Source organism: Chinchilla lanigera, unplaced genomic scaffold, assembly GCF_000276665.1.
Source record: "Chinchilla lanigera isolate Chin_1 unplaced genomic scaffold, ChiLan1.0 scaffold00083, whole genome shotgun sequence".
Lineage (NCBI taxonomy): Eukaryota > Metazoa > Chordata > Mammalia > Rodentia > Chinchillidae > Chinchilla > Chinchilla lanigera.
This window is the reverse complement of record NW_004955484.1, coordinates 5,493,991-5,521,886: the sequence shown is the minus strand read 5'-3', so window position 1 is coordinate 5,521,886 and position 27,896 is coordinate 5,493,991. Positions and strand designations below refer to the sequence as shown.

The window sequence follows — 27,896 nt, the reverse complement described above, 5'->3', positions numbered from 1 at the left end:
GGCGGCACGGAGGGCAGATTCCTTTAGCGTGGGCTTTCCTGCACGCCGAGCCGTCCTGAGAGGCTGGCAGCCTTCCACTTGCGGCTTTCCGAGCTCTCTGCAAAAACGCCAGGCCGGCGGCCCCAGGTGCATTCGGTAAAGGAGCACCTAGTGACAGGCAGAATTCCTTACAGGATCCACGTGGGAAGGAGTTCTTTGCTGGAGGAAGGGCATATGTCTGACCTTTTCCACGTCCCTCAGTCTCTCTCCTGCCCGTGCCCCCTTACCTTCTGGCGGGCCAAATTTGTTTATAAATGCCATCTTCGAGAAGGTGGTTTTGTTCAAACAACTGGTTGGGCGTTTTGACCAATTTTTTTTAAGCTACTACAGTGGGGAAAATTATCTGTAGGAGCAGTAGGCTAAGCCCTGACCCTTCTCCCTGGTGGGTAGAGCTTTTAAATGGGCAAGAAAGTGTAAAATGGTCAGGGCGGCAGCCGGAGGGAAGCGAGAGGCACCAGGCAAGTAGGAGCGTCGGTGGCCATTTTTCCCGTCATCCCGGGCAGAACGTGCTTCCTTCCCACTGAGCTCCTTGGGCTCTACAGGTGCCTGCAGTTCTGATGTCTACTGGGAAAGAAATGACATCTTACCCTGAGAAGGTGGGAAAATATTACCCTCCTGATGGATAAACGAGCGCTCCTGCTGCGGAGCCCTGCCTGCCTCACCCGCCCTTGCGTGCGCACACACACCCACTTATCCTTCCCGCCTCTGATGCATCCTGCCTGGACTACGACAGTTGTCTCCCAAGATGTCCCACTTGCCAGTGTCCTTCCTTTTGGGCTTTGGCATTTTTCTTGATGAATCTATAATCTACTGTGAGGTAGAAAATGGAACGGACAAACTTGGAGAACGGTTTTGGAAACATTCAGAGGATTGTCTACAGATGACTTCTAGACAGATTTGTAAGTTCTATGTTATGTATGCACATATAAGGATACGCAGTCACTTTTACTGAGGTGCTAAGTGTAAGGTGTGTTAAGAGAACAGTTTGATTTGGGGCAAATACTGTAAACCACCTTCATTTAAGGGAACAGTCCTGAAGCTGAGGTATGATCATCACCCAGAAAACCAAATTGATGGAGGGTGCTTCTCAGGCAGCTCCAAGGTACCGAAGAATACAAGCAGGGAGTAAACATTTGAGAAGATTTTGGAAAAGTTGCTGTGTGGCTTCTTGTGTGTGGATCTGGTGGCTGTGCAGCTAGTATGCGGAGCCCTGGGTCCTCTGGTCACTCTGCAGCGAGGTCCGACTTGCCAAAATGTCCCAGAGAGAGAATGGCATAGTTAGTGGTCTGTGACAGCTATCAGAGTCACCACCACTAGTGTTTACACTTGTGGCTGAGAGAAGGCTGGACTGGAATCCACATAATGGGAACAAGATGGCTGTCTGTCCATCAGCACTGCCAGTTGCATGCTGTAACAAGTTTCTGTTGTAGCAGGACTTGAATGCACTTATTTGAAGTAAGCGGTGTCGGCCTTCGACTCATCTTTGATATCATAGGGTTTGATTTGACCTCTGTTTGCAAAATGAAGCAAGCACACTCTGTAGAGTATCTGTGGCCAGGAGAAGTTTCCCATTGATATCAAGATACCAAAAGGACGGGACACACCTGAAGGTTCTGCCCTCGCTTTCCCATTGCCATCCCAGGCTGGGCGAGGACAGCTGATTGGCCAGTACAGATGGGGAGACTCAGAGTCCAGCGCCTGCACAGGAAGTAGAAGGACAGAGGACAAAGCACAGTCCCCGAGTTCCTCCTTTTACTCACCAGAGACACCAGCAAACGCCACTGGTAGCCGCCACCCTCTGTGTCATTCTCGCTGGTCAGAGCGTGTGGAGTCTCGAGTCTTTCCCGCCTGCCTCGGTGGTCGTCCTTGGGTTAATTAGGTTGAAAATGGAGAAAGCAAAAGCTTTAACCCTGTCTTCAAAGTAAGCAGATTGGTTATTTTGTTTTTCAAAGAAGAGGTCCTATATACAATTAAAACTTGTTTCTGGTAAACCTCATTCCAGGAAGGATGAGCTTTTAACAAAAGGCTTTTGACAGCTGCAGGCTATTTCATTTTTTTTAATGCCGAATGAAAAATCAATACATTTTTCTGGGTTATACATATTCAGAACAGGCCTGATATTTCCATTATAATGGAAAGTGGGTGTCTGCACATCTCGCCTGTCAGAGCTGCGCCACCGCATTTTCCAAGCCACTGCTAAATATTTCAAACCTGATTTGATTGTGGTTCATGACAGCTAATGTTTCTCAGCTCTTGAGCCTGCCGACAGGCAAGCGTACTTTATCCACCCCTCCCCGAACGTTACTCCCCACACAGAAAAAAGGAAAGAACAGTTTCATTCTTTGGGGATCACAGATTGGTGTATTACTTAAGTAACACATTCATGGGAGAGCCTTGGGTACAAACACCCCGACTCTTCAGAGAATCTCCAAATTTCTGTCACACTGAGGCACTGAGGGGCTTTGTCAGGTCTGAATTAATCTACATTATCCTGTTAAGAATTAGGAACAGAGGGACTGATCTTGATCATTGATTGACTCCCCTTTCCTTCAAGCCTGTAAGTGATTTGTAAAATACCCCCAGTGGACATATCACTCGCCCCCCCGCCATTATTTTTTTTTAAACAACTGGAACATTTCTGTGGGTGACACTTGCAGGGACTATATGCAGTGAGTTGAATGCTGATGTGGTGATGATACCACTTCTGTTTTGGGCTTCTGCCTTGCACTCCTCCCACAAACTGATTTCCAGGTGGTTCATAAAATTTTACAAATCCCCATGGGGTTGCCGGGTGCCACACACACCTCCTTCGGGAGCAGACGTCAGTGTGGGTAAGGAAATCACACAGTCACCTTTACCAAGATGCTAAGTCTAATGTGTGTGAAGAGAACAGTTTCCATCCATGGTGAGCAACACTGCCTCAGCTGAAGGGGAATTTTCTGGGACTATGGTCTCATTCTCTCAAAAACCTAAGCTGCCTTAGGAACCTTGCTCTTTGAGAATATATCCGTCTGCTGGGAGGCTTCCACCTGAGAACTCTGCCCAGGACAGGAAATGTGAGTGACGGGAGCAGTCTGGGTTTGGCCCGGTGCTGGAAGTACTATCTGGGAGTTGTAGGAGGAAATGGTGATGGAGACAATTTGGTAGAGGCCTTCAGTCACTGTTTTACATGGACATTAACAGTAGGAAGGACACCCGAAAGACCTCCCTGCTTTTCAAGATTTGCGTCTGTTTCCCTGGGCCTTTTCTAGCAAAATAAGACAGAACAGAGGAGGCAGCCTAGCTTGAGAGCTGTTGTGGGACATAGCCATCCAAGTGAGCTTCTACCCGGCCCCCTCTCTGGGGTGTGCTGGGCCTCCTGCCAGGCGCAAGGGGGTCAGAGATGACCCCTTGCCCACCCAGGTCCTGGCCACAGCATGGAGAAATCATTGGAGGTGTTCTCCGAAATGGTTGGAATTTAAAATGTTGCTGAACACTTTCAGGGGAGATGGTTTCGATGTGTGTGTTTTGGCCTTGTCAATGGCATGGTGGCTGTTGTGTGTTTTGGTGAAGGAAAACAGCCCTTTCCTCTGTGTGAAAGACAGGATTTTTCCAGATAAAACGCATCATCAGTCGAAGTCTTCACTAGTTCCTACCTTCTGTTAGTAGTTGATGTTATTGAAAAATAAACCTAAAAAAACAGTATGGCGTCTGTAAATGACCCCAGCGAGTTGCCATTCTCTTCAGGGGAGGGCGGGCCATCTGGGGAAGACTTCCTGCATTCTGGGCCCTGTCAGCGCATTTCCCCTAAAGGGAACAAGGGCTTGATAGCAGCCCCAGGAGCCTGCCATGTAGATAAGGCTGTGTTTCAGAACTGGATGTCCTCATGTCCCCAGCGACAGGAGACCAAGCTCTTCCCTGGGTGCCTGAGGCCTGGCTCTTGGTGAGAGGACTTGCTTTTCAGTTTTGGGACCAATAGAAACACACATTGTCTGCAAAGCATCATGGGCTTGAGCCATCCAGACAAATTTGCAGTTACCATCCCTGTTTTTAAATCATTTCTCTACCTTTATTGGTATTCAGAGCTCAGTTTTCCGGTTACTGTCAGCCTGGGCTTTCATCCATTTTAAAGAACATTTTCCCCCCTCTCATCGTTGATGATGATGGTATAAAGACAGATGGTGTAACTGCTTATGAATGTCCTATTTTATTTCTTCAGGACCAGACAGTTCACTTGGAGATGTATATTATTTCCACATGCTTAGGTTAGGCCGCCCAGACTTGTCTGCCTCCTACAGCCCGCTGCCCTCCCGGCCTTGCCATGCAGAGGGCGACACCTGTAGGTTATAGGTGGAACTGCAGGGAAGCGCCTGCTTGGTGGAATGGGACCTGGTTTTTAGCTGAGGTGAAGACAACTGATCTCCTGCAAAGGGAACTGACTGATCCAGAAGTTTCTCAATCATTTCTTCTTCCATCCTGCATATGGATGCCTTTTAGTGACCTATCCACAAGTAATGTTAAGGCTAGGAATCCAAGAAGACTCGATTTTTAAATCTTGGAGGAAAAGACAAAAAAGAATAGCAAAATGAAATGACCTCTGTGGTTTATCCTCTCACTGAAATTGAGCTGCTTTTCTTTTCTGCTTGGAGTAGGGCAGAGAGGGAAGAAAGCAAGGTTCCAGCAGACTCGGTGAATGAGGACTCCTGGGGCATTCACAGAGCTTGGTGTGGTTTCCTTGCTCGTTGCGTCAGTGATCTGGTTGTTCTTTCGTCTCAATCCTCTGAATAGAATTTTTTTTGGAAAGGCTCAACAGACTGGAGTCAGTGCCAGGTGACAGTGAGTTTTTAACTCTCCGTTCTGCCAGCTGCGTGCCACATGATACGCAGGACAGAGGAGATGGCCGTTCAGTAGGTAAATCTTTTCCTTCTCTGCTGAGCAGTGAGTCAGACACTGTTTATCACCACGTTGGGGTGTTCTCTATTTGTAAATATCAGACTGTCCCCACCCAAGATAACTGTATGTGCGCATGTGTGCACGTGTGTACACACACCCAGTAGGAGAGAAGGGACCATGGAGCGATCTCTTTGTGTAAATTTGATTAACATAGCGCTACTACCGATATTTTATATCATAGCATGTATGGGGACAAATGAGTCTGTTTTTAGAGACTTAGCTAATTTGGGTAGGTACAGTTTAATAATATTGATTGACTGTATGCCAGTATCGCCATTCAAAGATAAATTTTATAATTATAGTGTTGAATAATTTTATTAAAAGCCTAAAAATGCGCATGGAACATCTTACCTGAGCATAATTAAGGTGATACATACATCATGCTGTGTAACTCCCTTGTTATTACTCTGCTAACATATTTCTTCTCTAGTAAACAATGTGTGGTTTAATATTGGACTGTCTAACTGATTAACTCCGAGCCATGATTACCTGATTTTTCTCTGTGTGAACTAAGGATAGGGTGGGCAGACTTGATGCTACCTTTACTATGCAACAAGACAGAAAGAAGTCATTGAAATTTTATGTGGAGCCTTTGGTTGGAGATTAAAATAAACAGCAGCTTATTTCAGCTGTGTTCCCCGTGGCCACCACATAAACTGCCTCCTGCTAGTAATAAAGAAAGAACATTCTTTGACTCGTACCTAAGAATTCTAGTTGTTGGGCCTCCATCATTCTCTAAGAGTTAGGAAAATCTGATTCTTCTTCGAGTGTTTTAGGAACCCTATGAGGTCACTTATTTTAACTCCTCTTCCTTTGTCTGATGAAATTTAGAGGAGCTTTTCTAGAGTGGCAGAGGGAGGGAATAACACCTGAATGATTTAAAAGTAGGGAGAGATTTAAAAGTAGGTTGGAGAGATCCGTAGTGGTATCAAGCAGACCCTTAGGCCACATTCTAGATTATAGCCTTATCCCTGGACCCTCCTGGGTCTTCTGTGATAGTAGACTCAGGTAACAGATGTGGATGTTCCTGCTCTCATGGCTCTGAACCAAGAAAGATGTGTTCTTAAGAGTCTCCTGATAAATTCAGCATCGTGAAAATGACTTTCTTGGTTTGTCTGCTTCATTCATTCATTCATGCATACGTTCAAACAGAATGCCCCCATTTGGGCAGATGGTGTTTACTTTATAATCAGCCTAGTTTGGAAATAGCCATTCATTTTACCTTTGCTACAACACTATTTCCTGCATTAGTTTAAAACCAGTAGTGACTGTTGATTTCTACTCCTTTGCCTCTCATCACTGATTCCAGCATGTCCACAAGATGCTGTGGTGTTTCTAGCATTCTTTGTGTTGATGAAATCATATCACTGATAATTCCATTACTCTTCATAATATGAATGACTTGCAAAAACCTCCCACTACACCCCAGCATGTGCATAGGCACTGCCAGGCCATCCGAGAGCCGGTGACTAGATCTGGTCTGGTCCACGGCCAGGATGCTCTGAGGATGGAGCTGTGTGAGCAGTGGGCATGTGGCTGCATTGTTTCGTTTTCAAATGTAAAAGACGTGTCCGCACCTTTGGAGTGGAGATGAACTTACCGCTTCACCAGGATTGGTTTTTCAGTTGGAAAAGCACAAGTGTGGCCTTCAGAATCTGTCTGGGCCTTCCAAATGGCCACATCTACAGCAAGTCCCAGCCTCACACCAACTGCTTCTGCAGAGCGGGATGTACTTTTAACACAGTCAACCTCCCGGGGGCCCCTGGGAAGAGAGAAGAGGGACAGAGTCACTGGTGTCTGTGTTTTGTGCTTGCTAATTCATTGCAAGAGGGGCATAAGGGTCCTTCATCATGTTTTTAATCACTGACATTTTTGCTTTTCTTCCGTTTCAGAAGAAGCCATTGAAGATGTTGAAGGACCCAGTGAAACAGCTGCTGATTCAGAGGAGCTTGCTAAAGACCAGGAGAGTGGAGGCGAGAAAGACCAGAGCAAGTGGACAGGTAGTGTGCACGGCTGCCCTAGAGTCCTGCGGGGCTCCTCCCCTGGAGGAGTGAGCTACAGGTCAGGGAGCGGATGCGTGCTTAATCAACCCAGAGAAACTCAGCTGGCTGGATGAGTAGAAGAACAATTTTGCTTTGCTTTTTTGAGTGGTCACTTTCAGTCTTCTTTCTTAAAGGATTTGTGAAGCTTTTTGGCCCTAAGGCCAACTTGTCCATTGAGCGTGCAGGTATCAAGCTCCGTGCTAGGACTTCCGGGTTTTTGAGGTCTCATCCTTGGGTAGTTCTTCAGTATTGTTTGGCTCTTTCTTTCCTTCTTCCTCTGTCAGAGGTCTAGCAAAGAGATTTGTCGTGGAGAGCCTAGTGGGAGCCTCCTGATTCTCGGCCTTGAGGTTCTCTAGGGGAGTTAGCAGTGAAGGGTGGTCTTTGTCCTGCGTTTGCGGGTCTGGGGAGGGCAGGCCGGCATATTCTTCACGTGCTGTTCCCTCCCTCTAGGGCCAGCACCCGTATACTGCAGGGTGCCCCCCAGGGCATATAGTGCAGTCCGGCAGGAGGACGTCTTACCAAAAGCAGAAGAAATGGAAGAGGCCAAGATAGGAAGTGCTATTTTTGGAAAAACTGGTGCTCAGAGAAGGGGAACAGCCATTTCTCAAGATGATAAGATTTCTGTATTGAGGGAAAGAAGAGCTGAGACAAAGAAAAAAGCTCAGATTTTCTGAGGGAGGAGCAAAGGCATTTCTGAGAAGACAGATAAGTCTCCCAGGAACCACTGCAATAATAAGAGGAAGTGATATGACAGGCAACAGAAATTATTTTATTTGGTCAACCTAATTATTACTATCATTATTAACATTGTAATACTTGTACGGGGTTTTTGAGAAAATATTTACCTTCTAAGGTCTGTATTGGTTGGGCCTTTGTTACTTTTCCAGGCAAGACTGTCCTTAAATCATGTTCAGTGTTGGCCTTCACTATTTAAACAAGATACTGAATCTTGGAGAGAGGCCAGAGGAGAGCAATGAAAATGACTGAAGGCTGAGAAATACTGCCTCTGAGGAGGGGCCGGAGAAACTGGGGCTGTTCAGCCTGGAAGAGAGAAAGTCAGGAGGCAGCATAATGGCTTCCAAATATCAGGAGGGATCCAGCAGAGGCCGTGACACGCTGCTGTCCAGTGTTTCCTGGGAGACAGTGACGGGCCAGAGCTGCCTCTGAATGAATGGAGGGGGCCCCGAGCAGATTCCACCATCCGTGCTGCCTGCTGCCTCTTGTGAGCTAGGCGCCGTGGGGTCCAGAGGCCTGTCCTCGCGATAACTGAGGGGTGGAGTCTCACATGCCGGGGAGGATGTGTAAGGTGGAGTGAGGTAGAGGGTGGATGTCTATGTTCCATGGCCCCCTGGATGTAGTAGGAGGGAGTTTCTGCCCATATTGCTCTGCCTGCACCAAGATCTAGGTTTGGGCGACAGCATTAAGGAAGCTAAACAAATGGTTCCATTGGCAATCAAATAGCCGACTGGAGGAGGTAAACGGGGGCGAGGATTTCACTAACAGTTTAAAGACTGGGTGACTTTCTGGGCCATCTGTTTGTTGTCACAGTTTAGGTGGTTGCTTTCTAATCATGACTTTGCCACATACTAGTTGTGTGACTTTGCTCAAGGTCCCTTTACCTTTCTGTGCCTCTGTTTCATCACATGAGCTAGGGGTTAAAAACTAGTACCTAGTGCCATAGAACCGCTGCAGGGAATGTTTGAATATGGGAAGCACAGAGCAGTGTGCAGCATACGGTAAGCGCTGTGTAAGGAGTTTGATGGCTTAGTTAAATAAGAGGAGGAAAAGCAAGTAGTAGTCTTCTCTCTGGTCCTCCATTGGATGTAAAACTGATGTCTGGCAGCATGTGGCTCCTGCGAGTTTCGAAAAGCCAGCAGGAACAACATTCAAGGATTTAGTAGGATCATGTAAATAACATTTGGTGCGTATGTTTCCTGTATTCTGTGTGCTGAGTGCTATGAAAACAATGCAAAGCAGCCTATGCTCCCTTGGAGCTTCTTGCAAAGCTCCTACTATGGGTAACACCCTGCATTGGCATCATCAAGATGCCAAACCCTTGCAGCCAGTACAGGGCAGGCTTTGCTGAGGGCAATCCAGTGAGACCGTATTCAGAGTGTTTATAATTCAGTGGGGCTGTGCCTTCACACTGCTAGTGGACACGATCAGGAGACTGCGGCAAGACATAAAATGAGTACCATAAAAATGAATGTCCTTAACAAGGCTTTACTTTCTCACGCATTTATTCAAGCAGCGGGCCGATGTAATCTTTACCTCCACAAGACAGAGCAAGAATGAGTACAGATGAGTGCACAACTCGGAGATGCACCTTGCCAGAAGTACAGTAGTAGAAAGAGGAGGGAAAATTCTTCCCTGATTCCTCCAGATGATCCTCTTTTGACCTGAAGCATAATTTTGTCTATAGTGTCTGAGTGTGTAATGACAGGTTTTATTAAGGTACTTTGGCCAATTTGATCCTGGAATCGATGTAGGTGCCAGCAACCTCTTCTGAGCTTTCTTTCGGATCCTTAGTATTTTATATAAAATATCTGCGTTTGTTCCATTTACTCCCTAAATTGAGCTGTTCCTAGCTGATTAAATGTGATGGGAAGTGCTTCCTTCTGGCAAATAAATAGTGATTTCACAATTTGTTCTGTTGATTAGTGGCTGCTCATGATGCAGATTAATAATATTTCAAATGGGCCTGGATAATTGGCATCTTCTCAGCTATTGATTTTGTTTGTGGGGTTTGGGGGTTTGTGCAGGAGCGGGTAATCCTTACCAAAACTTTCAGTTATTTATTTGTTATTAGGGCAGCATTCCTGACTTCCTTTTTGGGTATCTCTCTTCGGGATTCTTCTGTTTAGGTGTGTGCCACTTTGGGTGGCAGCAAGGTGAGCAAGATAGTGATTTGAATCACAGCAGGGTCGATTCTGTGATCCATGGCTGGGTCCCTACTCGGTCCGGGGCACCGGGCAAAGTTCCCCTGGAGGCAAGTTGAGTGCCTTCGGGAAGTGCAACAGTCTCCCGGGGATTTCAGGGACACCCATCACCATAAGATCGGAATTACTGTCGAACAGCACTGTCCAGTGGAACTTCCTGTGCTGAAAGAGATGTTCGGCACCTGTGCTGAGCAATATGGTGGCCACCAGCCACACATGGCTACTGAGTGGTTGAAATGCAGCTTGTACACTGAGGAACTGAAATCTAAATGTTAATTTTAATGAATTCAAATGTAAAGCCGCTTATGCAGCTATAGATACTCAAAAGGAACAAAACTAGCCCTGAAAGACTGTGTCACAGGTGTAACATGACAGGTCTTAAGAAGTTGCATCAAGCTCGAACCTTGTCCTAGGCACCATTTTGACTCCTGTTCCTCTGGCAGGGTTGCCACGATGGCTCACAGGTGCACAGGTACTGTGCTTCCCCCGGCCCTTGGATCAGCCAGGTGGGCGGAGGGCTTCTGATTCACGGTCAGTAGCAGTTTGGTCTGTTTATCCCAGTTTGCCATCAACTTCTGTGTGTACCATGATGGGCCGCAAAGCTGGGAAGCGCTGCTTTCCATGCATTACTGTGTCTCATTTGAGTCTCACCCCTGCTCTGTGAGCTAGGTATTACACATATCCTTCCTGCCACCTCTGCCATCCTGCAGGTATGGACCCTGAGCTCTAGAGAACACAAGCAAGTTGCCAAATGCTGTACAAATAGGTTCAGACCTGCGCGCCGCTTTGCCACCCACTCAAACCAAGGACACGGTGCAAGCCCTTACCAGCGTGCTCTTCCACTCTCTGAGAATAAATGTTTAGTCTCGTCATCTGATCTAGTTCTTCCTATTTCAGCCCAAGGAGTTGCACTTTTCCAAAGTTGTGCAGTGAGCAGAGTACACAACAGCCGTCGATGTGTTCAAAACAAACCCGATTGGCAGCCAGGAACATGCCACGTAATGAGTCAGTGCAGTGTAATGAGTCTGAAAGCAGGCTGGTGCCATGGGAAAATCCTCGAAGATTTGGAGTTAGGAAGGCCACCACTTAGTGACTGATGTTGTTTGAGGAACTTGGAATTCTGGTAGCCTGGGGTATGTGATCTGGGAGACATGAAAGTGACACCCCCTAACCCAAGCCACCTGAAGGTTCCATAATGCTGGCTGGTGGCATAAAGATGAGCCCTTGGTAAACAGGGGCGCATTTAGTCAAGGTAAGTGTGGAGCTCTCTCCTGGGCCAGTGGTGCGGGGAGGAGCGAGGAAGACACAGAAATACTCTTAGAAGCAAAGCCTGCGCCCTAATGCAGTTCCTTCCACTGTCCAACTTTGTGGTTTTCCCTTTTGAAATGGAAAAGTGACCCCTTGTTGTCTTTTACCAGAATGGATTTGAATGCGTGTGTTCTAGATGGAAGAGCCCCCAGTGTCAACCACTAAGCAATGATTAATGCAGTGATTAGCCAATCAATCATTAATTGCTGTAAATTAAGTGATATACAATTAATGTGATACTTTATCACCAATAATTAGGGGGAAAAATTGAACTCTTGGCAAAGAATCATAGCAAGATGGTTATTTAAATGCTGTAGCTGCCATGGTTTGTAGCCACAGAGCACCACACTGGGTGTAGTTAAGGTAATTTGAGACATGATGACCAGGGGGTATTGGTGCTTTTTTAAAAAAGCGGGTGGTGTGTGGAGAACTAGCTTGGCTTAAAATGACACCATGATAACGTTTCAAAAATCCCTAACTGATGTTCATGTGTATATTTCTGTAAAATTTTCAGTTAGCAATGTAGCTTGAGTGTTTTCTATAAGGGCCTGCAGGGATTTTTCTTTCCTTTCTTTTTTTTTTAAATCCAAGATGCTCACCCAACACAGAGCAATTAGTGCAGCGGAGCATCCCTGATTTGAATCTATGGAAGATTGCTGTTAAGGGAGGTATTAATGGGCTGGCAAGGTCTGGGCGACTGTTAGGGAAGAGTGTGTTTATGGGATGCGGTGCTGGCAGGCATGATTTCAATCGGATTTGACATGTTTAACATAAATGTATAGTGTACGGCTCTTGCTGCATACGAGTAATTCCTACAGACCCACTGCCTTTCTAATTACTGAGGTTGAAAAAAAAGCAGGTCAGGCATATCCTGGTGGAAGTCTATTACCAGCCCTCCCCCTGGTCTCCCTGTTGTTTACAACTTAGTATAAATAGAGATGCCATTGTGTGGGGAACTTAGTGCCTGAAATGTAATCTGTGACGGAGAATGGAAAGGGGCTGGGAAAAAAACACTGCTTCTCCCCACCCTGCTTTAATCAGGTCTGTAAAGATAAAAGAAGGTATTGCTAAGAGGAAGCATTGTATTCGGAAAAGCCCTGGCCTAGTATGAATTAGAAGCCCTGAGTTCAAGGCCTGATTCTGCTACTGTGATTACCTGCATAACCTTCAGCTCTGGACCTCAGTTGCCAAGTCTGTGAAATGACAGGTTGGACTGAATGGGTTTTTACAACTCTGAAACTCCAGACGTATAGAACCGGAAGAGCGGCAGCTGCAGGGTAATGTCAGCCTCAAAGAATATTAGGGTTACAACACTGTTAACTTCGAAAGATTTCCCTAGTTTGTGGCTAGTTAATAAGCTTGGATCCAGTAGTTAGATGGTTCAGATATTTATCCATGGAGATCAGACAGCAGTCACTAACTGGTGTTTTTCTGTGGGGCCTCATAGTGTTACATGTGCTCCCCTTATTCTGCGTTATTGTGACCAGACACTGTGTTGGCAGAGATGGTATGACGTGGACATCAGTGGAGCAGGTCTTACATTCTCGTCTGGGTGCCGCCAGTATACGGCCTTGTATGGCTGGAAACCAGGCCATTCCATACCACCACTCTGCTGCAGCAGTCATTCTAGTCTAACTCAGAAATAAATTTGTCTTGGCAAAAGCACCTGCCTGGCAAGTACAAGGTCGTGAGTTCGGTTCCCGGTACCTGAGAAAAACCAAAAAAAAAAAAAAAAAGAAAGAAATTTGTCTTTGCGGAGGGTGCATGGAAGGGGGTGCTGGGGGCCCGGCTTGCACAGCCCCTCCGTGATTCACATTCTTGCCAGTGGAAACTGTTTTTGGTTTTATGTTTTCGCACACATGCGGATTGTGTGGCTATGTCAGCTTTTCCACAGCACACTCGTTCCCTGCGCACCACCCTTTTTTTTTTTTTCCAGATCACTTTAAGTATAACTTGGCTACGTAAAGTAACTGCAGGCAGAAGTCTGTCTCACAATTGAAAACAAACCATGAACTATTTTTATGTGGGAAGTAAAAATAGATAGAGGGTGTGGTATGTATCTGGACTTGCTTGAATTCCAGTAATTCATAGACTTTAGCTTTGAGGATTTGTATCGTCAAGTCAGGCGAGAGTTAAGTAGCACATCAGTGAGCAAATATTTTTTGTGCAGATATGCAAAAAAGGTCAGGAAGTTTTTCTAGAAGTATCATATGTAATCACATAATTATGGCACAATGTAATGAAAATTATGATCAAGATATAGATAAGGGGCAGGAAAAAAAGAAATGAAGGAGCAAATCATGTTGATCATTATAGAAAATACCTTATAGATTTGCATATGATTCTTTAAAAAGTGGCTATGATAACCTTCCCGGTTTTGTTCTAGTTTTAGCTTTTGTGCTGATGGAAAAGCACCTCTGGTATTAGAATCATGATCAGGCCTTTTTAAAAAATACCATAGGGCCTTTCTCATGAGATGTCGGAGTACCTAGGCTCCCCTGTTTTTCTTGGGTTCAATGTTATCTTTATTTTGCAGGCTCCAGAGCTAGTAGAACCCATAGATTATAAACTCCTGGGTGCCAGAGCTGTGATCACAACCCAGTTTGTTAACAAAACAACAAAAACCCAGTTTGCATTGGGGTCACAGATACACAAGATATCTTTATACATATTATAAAGCCAAAGAACGGGGGCTGGGGATTTAGCTCAGCGGCAAAAGCGCCTGCCTGGCAAGCGCAAGGTCGTGAGTTCGGTTCCCGGTACCGGAGAAAAACCAAAAAAAAAAAACCAAAAAAAAAAAAGCCAAAGAACGTATGACAAAGGCTTTTTTTCTTATGTGAAGATTAGAGGAGACAATTTTTAAATACTATACTTCTCTAGTTGTCAAACAACTATCAATTGTTTATGATCAGGGGCTCTGTGGCATTTGTTGGTTTTTGTAATCTCTAGCACTTAGCAGGTGTTTAGCATCCTTTGGATGTCTCATTAGCAATCAGGTGGTAAAGTCACATGACATGAATACTTTGCAGTCCAGATGTTTCTGCTTTGTGAACATCAAGCCATAAGTTAGCAGGATTGTTCTGTGTTGCTGTATGGAAATGGCAGATTTAGAGGGTTTGTACTTACCCCAAAAAAGCAGGCCTCTGTCTCCCCTTCACTCTGTAGTCTTATGCTTCTACATGGACCTGTATTATTTCCCTGATATTTCTCAAAGTGAAACCATAGCAACAAATGTTGGAGCTCTCATGATGTGCTAGACTCTGCAGTAGGCTGCTTGTTGTCTGCTCTTTCACATGCCTCACGGACACCCTCAGAGGAGATGCTGTGGTCCCACTGATAGATGAGGATACCGGAAGTTCAGTGTAGTCAAATGACATGCTTGAAGTCACACAGCCAGCATCTGAAGCAAGGTGCGATCGGCCCTGCAATGCATTGTGCTTTATTACTTAACAGGGAGAACTAGCACTTTCATGTTAAGGAAACAACCACAGGGAAGAAAATTTGAAAAACATCCCTTCCTAAGGAGTCTCTAAAGGTGTGGGGGAACCACCTCCTCACCCCTCACACAGGTCACTTACCCGTGGCGTTTGGAGTGCTATGAACAAGCCAGCTGTGGAGACTGGAGGTCGGAGAAACATTGCTGTAAACATCTGTACTGTACAAAATACCGAGGGAAGATGACTCCAGGCTTCTTGGTGCTTTAAACCAGCAGGGGAGAGTGAAGAAATATTTCCGTTTTCCAGGCCATCAAGGGTCTGAGAAAAAAAAAAGAACCTTTTAGCAGGGGTTAGTAGGTCTTAGTAGATTTGGGGAAAATTGATTCATCAGGATAATGAGAAGTTATGTCCAGCGGTTCTTTGTTTCTGTCGCCATGCGGGACACACACCCAGTCTTAGGTGTTTATTTTCACAAATTTGATTTTACTCTTAAAAGTTAGCAATTTAGGAAGATAAGTTTAGAATGGAAGAAAAGCTTGGAGTGTTGTCATGTTCTGCTCTGGAAGTCTATGCCTGTTGGGGCCCAGAGAGCCTACCTAACCTAATTAATGTTTGATTTGCTGGTGACTGAATGAGCTCCTGTTAATTAATTTTGGCCTGGTCCCATGACTGGCAGTACCGCTGGTTTTGATGTGCCTTACACCTCTGGGTGTTTCCCTCTTTCGGTGCAAGGGTCTCCGAGGTCTTCACTGTTCTCATTATCTGCGTGTCTGTGGTCACTCCAAGCAGAGAGCAGTGTGTCCTCCAACTGTGGCCACAGCTGCAGATGGCATCCGAGCACAGCCCAGGGGAGGACAGGTACTTTGGGGAACTTACCAGAGGCCAGAGACAGACAGGCTGACTAAATACCTCAAAGTAAGGACTCAGGACTATTTATCAGGTCCTCAATTCCTGGCATGAGCGGGGCTTATGGTGGTAGCCTGTGTCTAGAAGTTATTAAATAGACCAGCAGCCGACACTGGTCGAAGTGAGGTGGTGGCCGTGTTTTAACTGGTGGCTCATTCACAAGCCTGACACAGAGGGAGCAAAGTATCTTGAAACTGCAGTGCAGGATGTCCTTTTGGGAGCTCAAATCAGTGTAGTTAAGCAGCCTTATGCATATTTCAACAAGGAATTAGCACAACAGATTGATGTCTCTGATGTAGGGCTTAGTACTCTTTTCTCCCCAGTGATGTAGAGCAAGCGGCAGCAGCCACCAGTCAGCATGGGCCCACCGTCCGACCTCAAGGCTGCAGGAGCCTACCAGAGAGGCAGCTTGCTGCGAAAGCAGTTGGCCCCACAGCTTGGCACCTGACCCCCCGCTCCCGAAGTGCTGACTTGTGCACACAGGGGCTAATGCGATCTGCGCGTTCGTCTAGGGCTGAAGCAAAGGCAGCGTTAAGCTGGTACGGCCTGCAGGTGCCTGCGTCCTGGGAGCCAGCACTAAAAAAAGCTGCTTCCCCTTTGTACAAGGTGGAAAGAGCCCACAGCTATTTACCCTCTTCTCGTGGAGGTTCTCCAGGACCCATAGAAAGAGTGGGATTTCTGTGAACAAGGCAGCCTGTCTTTATTCTGGATTATATTGCTGACAACGCATAGAGATTATTCCTTGTGAATTTCTGGCTTTGAAAATGTGCCTGCATTTGTCTGTAGAGTGAGCGTGGTCCCTGAGCCATGTTTAATCCTTCACCTTTGGCCTGAGGGAGGAGACATCTAGGCTTTGAGACCAGGCCTGCCCTTCCTTCCCGGTGTAGATCAGAGTGTGGTATGGTCAGATTCATTTGAAAGTGGACTCACAGATCTGCCCATGCTTGCTGGGTCCTCCTCATTTAATTCTAGTCAGACCACAAAAACGATAGAGCTCCTACCAGTTACAGAAAGCTTTGGCCTTGGCAGCTGTTCTCGAAGTTTGGTCCCTGGAACATCAGCATTACCTGGGAACTTACTGGAAATCTAAATTGTGTGACTCAGACCGACTGATCAGAAGCTGTGGGGTGGGGCCTGTGGTCATTGTGGTGATGAGCCCTCCAGGGCATTCTGATGCATTGTGGAATTTGAGAGCCTCGGGGCTGCAGTCTCATTGACAAGCAGGAGGTTTTGAGACCCGGTTCTTGTAACTGGACAGCAAGGCAGAAGAGGGGCCTGGAAGACATCCTGAGGCTTGGCATATGCAGTCCTGGGTGGCAGGATGAGGGGTGGGAGAGAGGAATGGCCAGAGAGGCAGGTCACAGTGACAAGTGATTGAGAACTGGAAATCTAACTAATCTGGTTAATAATTAACATCCGGGTGATGGGTACACGGAGGGACCCTCTCTATACCCATACTGTTCTTGCCAAGTTTTTGTGAAATTACAATTTATTTCCAAACAAAATAATAATACCCAAGAGCTACTGGATTTTCACAAAGCACTGATGTATCTCATTCACATTTGAGTGAGAGGAGAAAAAGTTCTCCTAATGGTTGTCCCCATCTGATCTGTAGTATAATTCAAATTTTCTTTGAAATCCTTTCTAGAAATAAAAAGTCTAATATTAGAGATTAGTAGGTCCTGCCAGACCTGTGCCAGCACAGGCTTCTACCTTCTTGGGTGGGTGGCTGCACTTCTCTAAATGCTTTCTAGAGATATACAGAGCAACCTGGCTTGCAGTCCTACTCCCAAGAGTGGGACTGTGTTTTGCTAGAACATTGTCAATCTCAGTAGGCTGGATTTAGGACAAGGAAATGAAGCCCCAGGTTCTTTTCAACCAAGGCAGGTGCATGAGCACCTGCTAGGTCTTCATGTGCTGCCTCCTCTTCCCCACAAGGTCTCCTCGATAGCTCTTTTGAAACATCATTCAGTGCCTGGTTGGAGCAGAATGAGATCAGGCATGTTTAAAGACCAAGTTGGCAGCAAGGCAGAGGAAGGAACTCTGTTGTCTATAGTAGGAGAGGAAGAGAATTCTGCCAGATCTCTGGCCACTTATCGAGTGCAGTAGCTCACAGAAGATGTGAGTAAGAAAGTCCAGCCTGTCCTCTGGGGAAGGAATTGCAAGTAAATGCCAAGTTTAGCTCCACTTTCACTGACAGTATGACGATCGCAAAGTCCGGAAGCACAGAAGCCCTTCTGGAAAGACAGTTTTCCTGGTGCTGAGAGGGAATGTGAGGTCAGTGAGAAGCTGAAGGAGAAGGGCTATGAAAAGAACTCACTAAACCTTTCATTTAACTGTAATTACCTGAGTGATCATTTTCAGATCAGGTGAAATGTCTGTGTCTAATGTTCTGTGGTAGCTATTCCAACTCAAACACTGATTATGGGGTTGTGTGGAAAAAAATGTTTTCCCCTAGTCAATGGAGATAGATAAAACATTGCTGTAAATTTCTGGGGCAGGTGGCAAGCTGGTTTACGGAATGCAAGGCGATGAGAACTTCTGGCTTACGGAAAGTAGCATGAATTAATAATCATTTAATTGGCTCCTCCATTATGTTGCTGGTTTGGGAGATGAAAGTTTAGATGGAGGTGCTGTCAGTGGTACTTTAGTGAAGAGTCTGATGGTTGAGAAGTGGGGGTGGTGGCTGCCTTTGGACTTTCTGCAAAGATCAAATGTCAGGTAGCATCCCAGGCCCTCAGTGGGCTCACCTGAGGACCCCCAAAAGGACGAGGATCAGCACTTTGGTGAATACCATCTCCAAGTGCCATTCCACCATGAGCAGAGGAAATGCAGAAGAAACTTCACAGCAGTAGGGACAGCTCAGTGTCTGCCCATGATCTGCCCAAAGGACGTGTCTGGCAGAGGGAGGCTAGCGGCACAGAACGTCCACCATGCCAGTAGCCCCATTGGCGTGCCAAGTGAGTAGATGTCTTTTGCTCAAGGAACACAGAAACTAATTCTGTCCGTACTTGGTTTTCTTGGAGGGCAAGTAGATGTTTTGGCTAATAATTAGAGGAGACTGAAAACTAGGTAGGTACCTTAAGGTTCTATTTTTTACTTCATTTCCAATTTATCTTCAGATTGGTGATGAAGTAGCTCGTCTATGCCTTCCTTGGCTTCAGAGTCTAGCTTAGGTCACACCAGTCAAGAAATGAGGCATACAATGGCATTAATTCTATTGGAATTGCATATACAACTCTTTTAAGTGTTCCATGGCCAAACTTCAGTGATTCCAACTGGGATTTTGTTAGTGAAGATTGGGATTGGCTAAGACTTCGTTCTAGGAAGAATGTTTATATCAGGGAGAGTGTTAGAGGATGCTGGATGTTAACATATTTGGCCTCTTTATGAGCCCTCTGACTAATACTACTGTTCCATGTTCTTTCCTTTACTTTGTAAGTAAAGTTTTGCTGCCCTTGCTTTAATCATTCTTTTGCAGAAAGCCATTTCTTAAACATTACAAACAAAACTTCCATGAATTCAACTATGTTCTTTCGTCTATTCCTTAATGATTAGTATGAGAAGAGGGGTGACTTTTTAAATAATTATTTTGAGATTAAATATGCCCCAAACAAATATGATAAAAATCAGAGGATATATGGAAGTTTATGTCTCTGTGCATAAATAATCCCCCCACAAGAAGTTATGCATGGATGGCTGTTTCCCTTTGAAATGGATTTTTTTCCTAAAATATAGAAAAACCTAAGAAAATAAAATAGAATCATGAATCATGCAGGCCTCGTTCAGTATTTGTCTTTGTCAGTTTTAGTGGCCCGCCCATCACAGTTTAAAAAGAAATGTTGACTCTTGGCCCAAAATGCTAAATTTGACCTTTGTGAATAGGGAATGCCTGTCCTTCCTGTGCAAGTTGGGTAGGACAACCCTAACTCCTGATGACCAAGCAAGTGCTCTTTTTAATCTTTGGAAAGGCTGTGTGGCAAGGAATTTGCAGCTTATGTCATGCTAAGTTTCATTTGGGGTCTGACCCAGCATTTCATTGTCACAATATCGAATTTAGCTTGCTTTCTAGAATATGTCATCTACAGCACACTCGTGTGATTCCGTACCACGTTTTGATCCCCTTTGAAATGCCAGAAGCCCAGCATGTTGCCTATGAAAGATTCGTAAAGATTTAGCACATATTTTCATATGACATAACTGCCAAAATGAGAAAAATTGCTTTAACTGTCAAAGTAAAAATATACCGCCCGATGTTTTGCTCAGTGTGGATCCAAGATGAGACAAGATCGGGTCTGTTGAGGGTGGTATAGCTGTGGATTCAGTGTGGGCTCAAATGTCAACTTTTTCATGGACAGCAGAATTTAAATACTAACCCATTTAACTGTAATATTAAAAATAATATAACTACATGATAAACTTAGAAAATGGCCCATGATGCAATCACCTAAATACTACCATCATTTTCTACTCATTTTGGTTTGAATACCTATTTTTTTTATGTAACTGTAACCAGGTATGATTCATATTTTATCTTCTTTTCTGATTTACATTTGCAGTGATTTTTCCATATTGCTTCACAGCCATAATTTTAATGTCTTCTAATATGCAACAGCATGGCTATACATTATTTACTTACACCGTACCCTGTTATAAGATGAACTACACTGTTTTCAATTCATTTTATCATTATAAAAACTACTACAGGTAGTGACCCTTCAAGTTGTTTGGGTTTTCCGTTGCCCATGTTTTGTTGCCAACCATTTCAGGTGCTGATTGTTTAAGCCATGTCTTGTCTCTGGAGCACATCTATCTCTTTTTCACTAATGTGACATCATAGCAGACTGAGAGTGACCAGTAATTGATTTTTTAATGGTGTTTTCTATATTGTGACATCTCTTCTGAAGTTTAAGTTAAAGTTTAGAGAAGTCTTCAAAGCAGAAAACCACAGTACTTTCTTTGTTGTTATTCATACAACCTCATTTCCTTTATGACTGCCATGTATGCTAGTGACAGAAGTGGAGTAGAAATTGATTTTGAGACTATGGCCCTTTTGAAGTTGCTCAGAGAGAAGCTTGAGAAAACCTCTGATTGTCTGTGGCCTGTAATAAACCTGCATCTCGCATGTTGATGGAGAACTTGTACAACTCTTTGCTTATCTACAGAAACCGTACAAACATGTCCTTACTGAGTCTTGATAGGGATTGATGTTTTAATGTCTGCGGTCAAGCTAGGAAGTGGCCTATGTCAGCTACGTTTAACCTAATTCTTGGGAACAGTGCCCATACCCCCTAGAGCAACACTGTGAGATCCTAACGGGGTGGTGTTTATAGTCTGTTATAAGAATGGCATTCATTCATTTTAAGAGAAGGAGCTAGTGAGTTGCAGGTGGCTAATGTTCACCTCTGGATAGTTTTAGACAGATCTGATCTAATAAAGATGCAGTTTCTCTTGGATAGAAGATAAACCCCAAGTTTGTGTGCCAGCAGATACAGTAGTTCATATTACAGCAGGGCCATTATGTTACTGGAAAGAAGGAGGAGTGTGTGAGTGAGTGCTGATTTTATTTTCTAAAATACTCTGTAATGGCTCCTTAGCTCAGGCTCACAAAAGAAGCTTTAGACTTCCAGAGCAGTTTGGAGGGGGTGTTAAATAAAGTTTCCCTTCCTATACAAGGGGGGCTGATAGTGGCTTCTGAAACTGGAATTACCTCATCTCTGCAACCTCGCCAGAATTCATGCACTCAGCATTGGAGGAAGAGGATGGACTGTGGTTCCGTAGGGAAACTTGACACAGCACAGGCCTGCTGCATTTGCTCTTCAGCTCCAAAATACTGAGATGATTTGGGTGGTCTCAGCTTCAGCTCCCATTTAGTCACACTGTTGAGCCAGCGGTGGGGTGTGGTGCCAGGCAGGTGGGAGCATTTATAAGGCAGTGTCATAGTTCTGTAAAAGCAGGTATCCTTTTGGGCCAGACACACTAACAGAAGCATGGGGGAGGATGGGTGTTTGGAATAGACTCTTATTTCTTGGCTTGGTCCTATTGGAAGAAGCAGCGGGTAAGTTGGTCTTTCCCAACAATAAGCATGGAGCCCACCCTAATGCTTACTGGTTGGAGGTAGAAGTAGGGAAGGTGAGGGGATGATCATACCAAAGAAACATCTAAGTAGGTATCCTTTTATACCACCACTTACCATCTTTAGAATGTATTTGAAAAGTTAATATATAGAAGCACTAAGCAAAAAAAAAAAAAAAAAAAAAAAAAAGATGGAGAACCTTCTGAAGGCGGAGGAAACCCTAAATCCCCGAAACACTGAAGCCTGAAGTTGTGAGAGGGTTTAGGCAGGAACCTACCACACTGCGAGGTCTAAAACCTACAATGCAAGGTTCTGTAGGATCAGGTCTAAGCGGGGCAGGAGACGGGAAGTGGGCCATGGGGGAACTGGTCTAGAATGTTACAGCACCTAGTTAATCGGCAGCCAGTCCATCACATTAGATTTCCAGCCGTCACGTATTACCTTTCAAGTGAAAATGAATAACTCCCATTAAGAGCAAAATGGGTTTGAAGTCGATTCGAGACAGATTAAAGTACTGTTATGAATCTGTGTGTTGGGAGGAGGAGGGGTCTATGTGTAATATGCTTGTCCTTGTACTTTTTAAATAATAGATGTCCTCCAAACTTATGTAGACCAGGTTACCAAGACACAGGGGTTAAAAGTCACAAGATGTGCATTCTGGGAAGAGCATCAACTTCCTGGAATATTTCCTGTGTTTGGCAAATTTTTTTTTAGAATTATTTTGTGGCCTTCTGATTTTATGAATAAAATTGATTTTTGAAAATTATTATTATTAAAGTGCACATCTGTAATGACAACACCTTAGTGTCCATGACAGAACAAATTTTAAAGTTGAACATAAAGTGAAAGTGCATTCTAGACAACTAGACAGGGTGAGACGGACAGCAGTTTTATCACAGGGCAAAAATTCGGCGTTCTAAGCCAGTGACCTAAATTGCTGACTCACACTGTTTGTTGAGGACAGCATTGGGTATATATATCCTCACTAGCATTTTCAGGATTTCTTTTTTCCTTATTGCTTTAAGCAAAATTCTGGAAAATGGAAGTTCCATGTCCAAAATAAGTAAAAGATCAACCCTTGCAGACTGACCGGACTTTAGAATGACCAAGTCTAACCATGTTGGACGCTGTGTTTACACTGGAGGATCCTTGCTTCTCCTGATCAAACCCATAGCCCGGCTGTTTCCTCGCCATGATCTTCAGGGTCCTTTATGTGCTTCAGAGAACTCCTTTCACTGATACCTTCATTCCTGCTGTTTGTTATTCAAACCTCCTGTGCTTCTCCTCATTAATTGATGTTTTCATTTTTTTGATGGCGTGGGCAAGAGGGGTGCAGAGGCGTGGTTGTGCAAGCAGATAGGAAACTTTCCTTCTTACCACCCACTCTGAATAAATGCTCACATGTGAAGCAATGGCTCGATTATAACTTGGATTCACGCCCCGCCTAGTTCCACTCCTCAATTATTTCTTCCCTGAAAGCAAACTGCTGAACCAAATCTTGCTTTTTTTCTGTGTATTGGTATGCAGCTGTCCCTTGAACCCTTCTCAAGTTCTGCAGGCTGCCTGTAATACGCTCTGTTGTGATTCTAAAAGGTGGGACAGTAAAGTTGCGGGCACAGTTTCTTACCTCACTGAAGCAGAGTGTGTCTCATACTCAGATTGGCTAAGCAGTGGGAGAGATTTTACCACCCACCCTCAGCTCTGTTGCCCCCCACAGAGAGAAGCCAGCAGACTGTGCTTAGGGGGGAAGGTTAGACAAGACTGCATTTAGCTTAATTCAACTCCAGAGCCTTTTATTCTATTTTCTAAAACCTTTTCCCAATGTTCAGTTGTGAAGGTAGTGACAGAAATTCATGGAGGAAAAAAGAAACACTTGCTTCGTTTCCAGCACGCTTGATAAGTCACTCCGGATGTTCATCCTTTCTGAATTTTTGTGTTGTAAGAAAATCGTGTGCTATAAATGAATGCTGATTTTCACCCAAAACAAACCCTCTGGGAGCTGGCCTGCTCTGGCTACTACTGTATTGCATCTTCCACTTTTTCTCCTAGCCTCATCCAGCCAAGCAGAGAAGGAGCTGACGGATTCTCCTGCTGCCTCCAAACGCATCTCCTTCCCAGGTAGCTCGGAGTCTCTGCTCTCTTCGAAGCGACCAAAAACATCTGAAGAGATCAAACCGGAGCAGGTGAGGCCAGAAGGCACCGTGTTGGCGGGCATAATGTTTTCACACGGGTGGGGAATGAACTTTCCTGTGGTGGGCTTGGGACGGAAACAGTGGGAATGGCAGATTCAGCCAGAGCGGTGGGTGTGTCCCCACAGATGTACCAGTGCCCGTACTGCAAGTACAGCAACGCCGACGTGAACCGGCTGCGGGTGCATGCCATGACACAGCACTCCGTGCAGCCCATGCTCCGCTGCCCCCTGTGCCAGGACATGCTCAACAACAAGATCCACCTTCAGCTGCACCTCACCCACCTCCACAGCGTGGCACCGGACTGCGTGGAGAAGCTCATTATGACGGTAAGGTTCCAAGGGTAGATCCTGTCGCCTTTCTTCCTGCAGGGGTCACTACCCCAATGCAGTGACATTGCCCATGGTCTGTGTTGTTGGTAGACAGAGCCGCTGTGAAGTTGGAAGCATCAGAAAGTCATCCTACTTCTGTGACCTTTGTTCTAGAGTGCCTGCCATAGACTTGCATGACCATGGCCTGATGATCGCTCTAAGTGTTGTACGTGTGTTTCTCCATAGGAAGAAACCATACCCAGGTTCTCCAAAATTTTATTGAACAGGTCACGGTCTGGGTTGCTGTTATATGCATTATGTCTCATTTCATCCATACAACAAACCTTGTCTTAAAAAAATGAAGTCTGACATGTTCCCATTAACAGATAAGGTAGGTGAGGCTCAAAGAAGTCAACTGACCTGATACCCTTTGTAAGTGATGGAGTTGAAATTTGAACCCACATCTTCCAACTCTAGGTGTAGCCCTATAACATAGGAGTTTCTTAGGTGGATACTTTGTTCTCAAAGCAGGAAAGCTGTCAGTTGGGTGTAACGTGTCAATTCATCAGTTTGGCTTCGCACTTAAATATGATGCTGACATACAGGTTTTGAAAGAATGACTCTTAAGTGGCTGCTATAAATATGGTCCAAAAGTCTAGTATACAGATTCAGTTCTACCCCAGACGTGGTGGTGCATGCCTGTAATCCCAGGTACATGCCTGTAATCCCGGCACTTGGGAGTCTGAGGCCAGAGGATCACTGCAAATTCAAGCCAGCCTAGGTTACATAGTGAGTTCAAGGCCAGACTCTGCTATCTAGCAAGACCCTGCCTCCACCCCACCCCCCGCCCAGTTTAATTCTAATCATAATGTGAAAACCTTTCAGAATACTATAGGTAGTGGTGATGTTCTGCTTTTGACTATATTGGAGCTACTGGGAAAGTTCTTCCCTGATCACAAGAGGAAAAGCTGCCAAAAAGAATGATTCTCACCTCTACGTTAGTATTATTTCAACAGTGGAGTCATATGAAATTAATTTGATTGCCTTTTCATGGGAAGATTCCCAGAGATGTAGCTTGTTCAGAAATCTGCATTGTAACATGCAAGTCACAGACATATCACCTCTAGGCATTTCCTATTCCATCTGGTTATGTACAGTTAATGAATAAGGTAAGTGATGTTTAGTCATGAGGAACATATATTGATGATGTATCAAGAGAACTTTAGAACTGGGCATGGTGGCACACACCTGTAATCCCAGCACTCGGGAGGCTGAGGCAGGAGGATCTTTGCGAGTTTGAGACCAGCCTGGGCTACAAAGTGAGCTCAAGGCCAGCCTGAAATGCATAGGGAGACCCTGTTGCAAAAAGACTAAAAAAAAAGAACTTTACCAGCCAATGGGAAACTCAAAGGTGACTACCACGAGCTTCCTCATAGGTGGCTTTCAAATACGTATTCACTTTTCATGAGCATTTTGACACAGGCAAAGTGAACTTTGTGGAAACGTTCTCTGTAAATTGAATAGATCCTCCTCCTATGGATGGATGAATTTCCATGTTGTAGGGTTTCCCTGGCATTCTTACTAGTTCTGGAAATACCAAAGGGGTTTTTCCAGGCCTTGTCTGAGTTCCTAGCTAATGGCCTGGAACCCTAGGAGGAACAGAAAGAGGTGTGAAGAAGGAAACGTTCCAATACTTAATGATATTTTTCTTTTGCTCAAGTGGTTATTTTTGCTGTTTAATATAAATCTAGTGTAAGAACTGTGGGCTTATAGTACTCTGCACTACTGGTTTACATTAGACAGTAAAAATTTATTTTTACATCCTTAGAGATCAGCATAGCATGTAAATTATATTTCACTGTCATATTTTCATAGCAGCAATAGCAAGGTACATTTCAAGTGGTAAGTCTGGTGATCGTTATGAATCTCCATTTACCAACAGAGTATTCAGGGGAAGGATATTACTGTTGTTTGCTTGGGAACCAATCTCATTTCTGAGAATTACCCACTAGCCAGCACCTTTGCAAGCAGTGATTCTCAGCTTTTTTCAGAACGGATGAAAACAATACAACAGCCATCCTGGGCTATTCTCTACCCAGTAAAACTTAGTGAGCACTGTTAGAGGCCCTCTGTCAAGTATTCTGTAAATACAAAATTGCAAGTACAGTGCCAGCGACCATAGGATGCATTCATGGAGCTGCCTAATAAACCCCTTTCTTGAGCTCCTTGCAACATAGTTATATAGGAGAAATGCCTCCGTGAGAGGGCTGGGCCTGGTATGTCTCACAGAAAGCCCTGTTGCCTCATCTTTCCACAGCAGGCAACACAGGTGCTTTCTGGACATTTCAAAAAAGTGTGTAAATTGTAGGGAATGTGTTAGTTATAAGAAGTCAGTTTGCCAGGAACAAGAGAAAATTAATGGATTCTTAAAGCTGATAGTTATGAGAATGTGGGAAATACAACCATGGAGGTGTTTTCCTTTGTACTTCAAAGTGAAGGATACTTTTGTATACTTTCTTTACATGGGAAGGTGGAGTTTGGCTGTCGGTGTTGAATTGGATTTCCTAGTCGTGGCAATGGTTTGCATTGGACCCAATGATGCATTGCTGCTTCAGTCCTCCAGTTCCACTGGAAAAGAACAACAGTGATGCTGGAGGGGAATGTGTGGCCATGTCAGGTGAAGCTGGAGTCCCATTTGAGGGCCGGTGCCAGTGTCCTTCCTCTGAAAAGTTTGGTGTTAAAAGGGAACTTGCAGTGGTTTTACAACCAAGTGATTATAATAAACCTGTGGTTAAAATCATGCTCCTGGTGGGTATTTTACTCTAATTTTATTAGAAAATTGGCCTTTGGAAAGTATTGGTTAGGCTTTGGATGATCTGTTTATTCCCAGCCAACTAGAGGAGGAAACTCTGAAAACAGTCTGATGAGAAATGCCCCGCAAATCAAAGCTCCATTTTCTAAGCCACTAAGGAGCAACCAGTTTCCGGTCCTTCATCCTTCCAGAGAAGAAAGTAGTGCCTGCTTTTCCTTTGAATGGCTAGAATGAATGGCAGTGTGAGGAGCGAATCTTCTTTCTTACCCATTGGGTTTGGCTGAGTGAGGTACCTTTGGCTGCAAAACAAGAAAAGCTGGAAAAATCTCCCAGGTAGATAATTCTTGGCAGACCCGGGATGTGTCCAGTGTATCTAAAGCTATAAATTCTGATAAACATATATATATTTTTTGCTGTCTGGAGTCCAAGGTCTCAGGATCTAGCTTGAATTGGGTTTCAGTCCCTCTAAAAGCGAAGTCCACCCTGATAAATAGAAATAGATTACTTTCTATACAATGTCTTCCCGTTCAGTTGTAAATGGAGAACGTTTTGAGGAGGCTTCATTTAATAATACCTTATCAGACAGCTTTCAGGAACCTGCAGTGTCTAATATGTCTGTTGCTATGGTAACAGCTGCTTGCTTATGCTCTGCATCTCATATCTATGTCTTCTATGGGCCCCTTCTTTTTACTGATGAAGGGGCTTGAAAAATATAATCCACTAGGAACAATTGCAGGGCCGGCCTTCCACTATGGAAACTGCACCCACAGCACTTCATTTTGCTTTGCCCATTGGAACCAGAGCTCCAAATGGTAATTTTGCACACGTCATAGGAAAGAAGGACATCTATAAAGCTTAGAGGAGATGAGTTAAGTATCCCTCCACAGCTGCTATGCAGCTCCCGC

General features: G+C 44.7%; 1 protein-coding gene across 3 annotated transcripts in view; it reads left to right on the top strand.

The window, feature by feature from the left end:
- Zfhx3 (zinc finger homeobox 3) overlaps positions 1-27,896 on the top strand; it is a 276,123-nt gene that overhangs the window by 224,439 nt on the left and 23,788 nt on the right. For all 3 annotated transcript variants that reach the window (XM_013503944.1, XM_005403533.2, XM_013503945.1), the window contains 3 exons: positions 6,864-6,971; positions 23,729-23,862; positions 23,997-24,197. In XM_013503944.1, the coding sequence (XP_013359398.1) occupies positions 6,864-6,971; positions 23,729-23,862; positions 23,997-24,197 (443 nt within the window). The remainder of the gene's footprint in view (positions 1-6,863; positions 6,972-23,728; positions 23,863-23,996; positions 24,198-27,896) is intronic.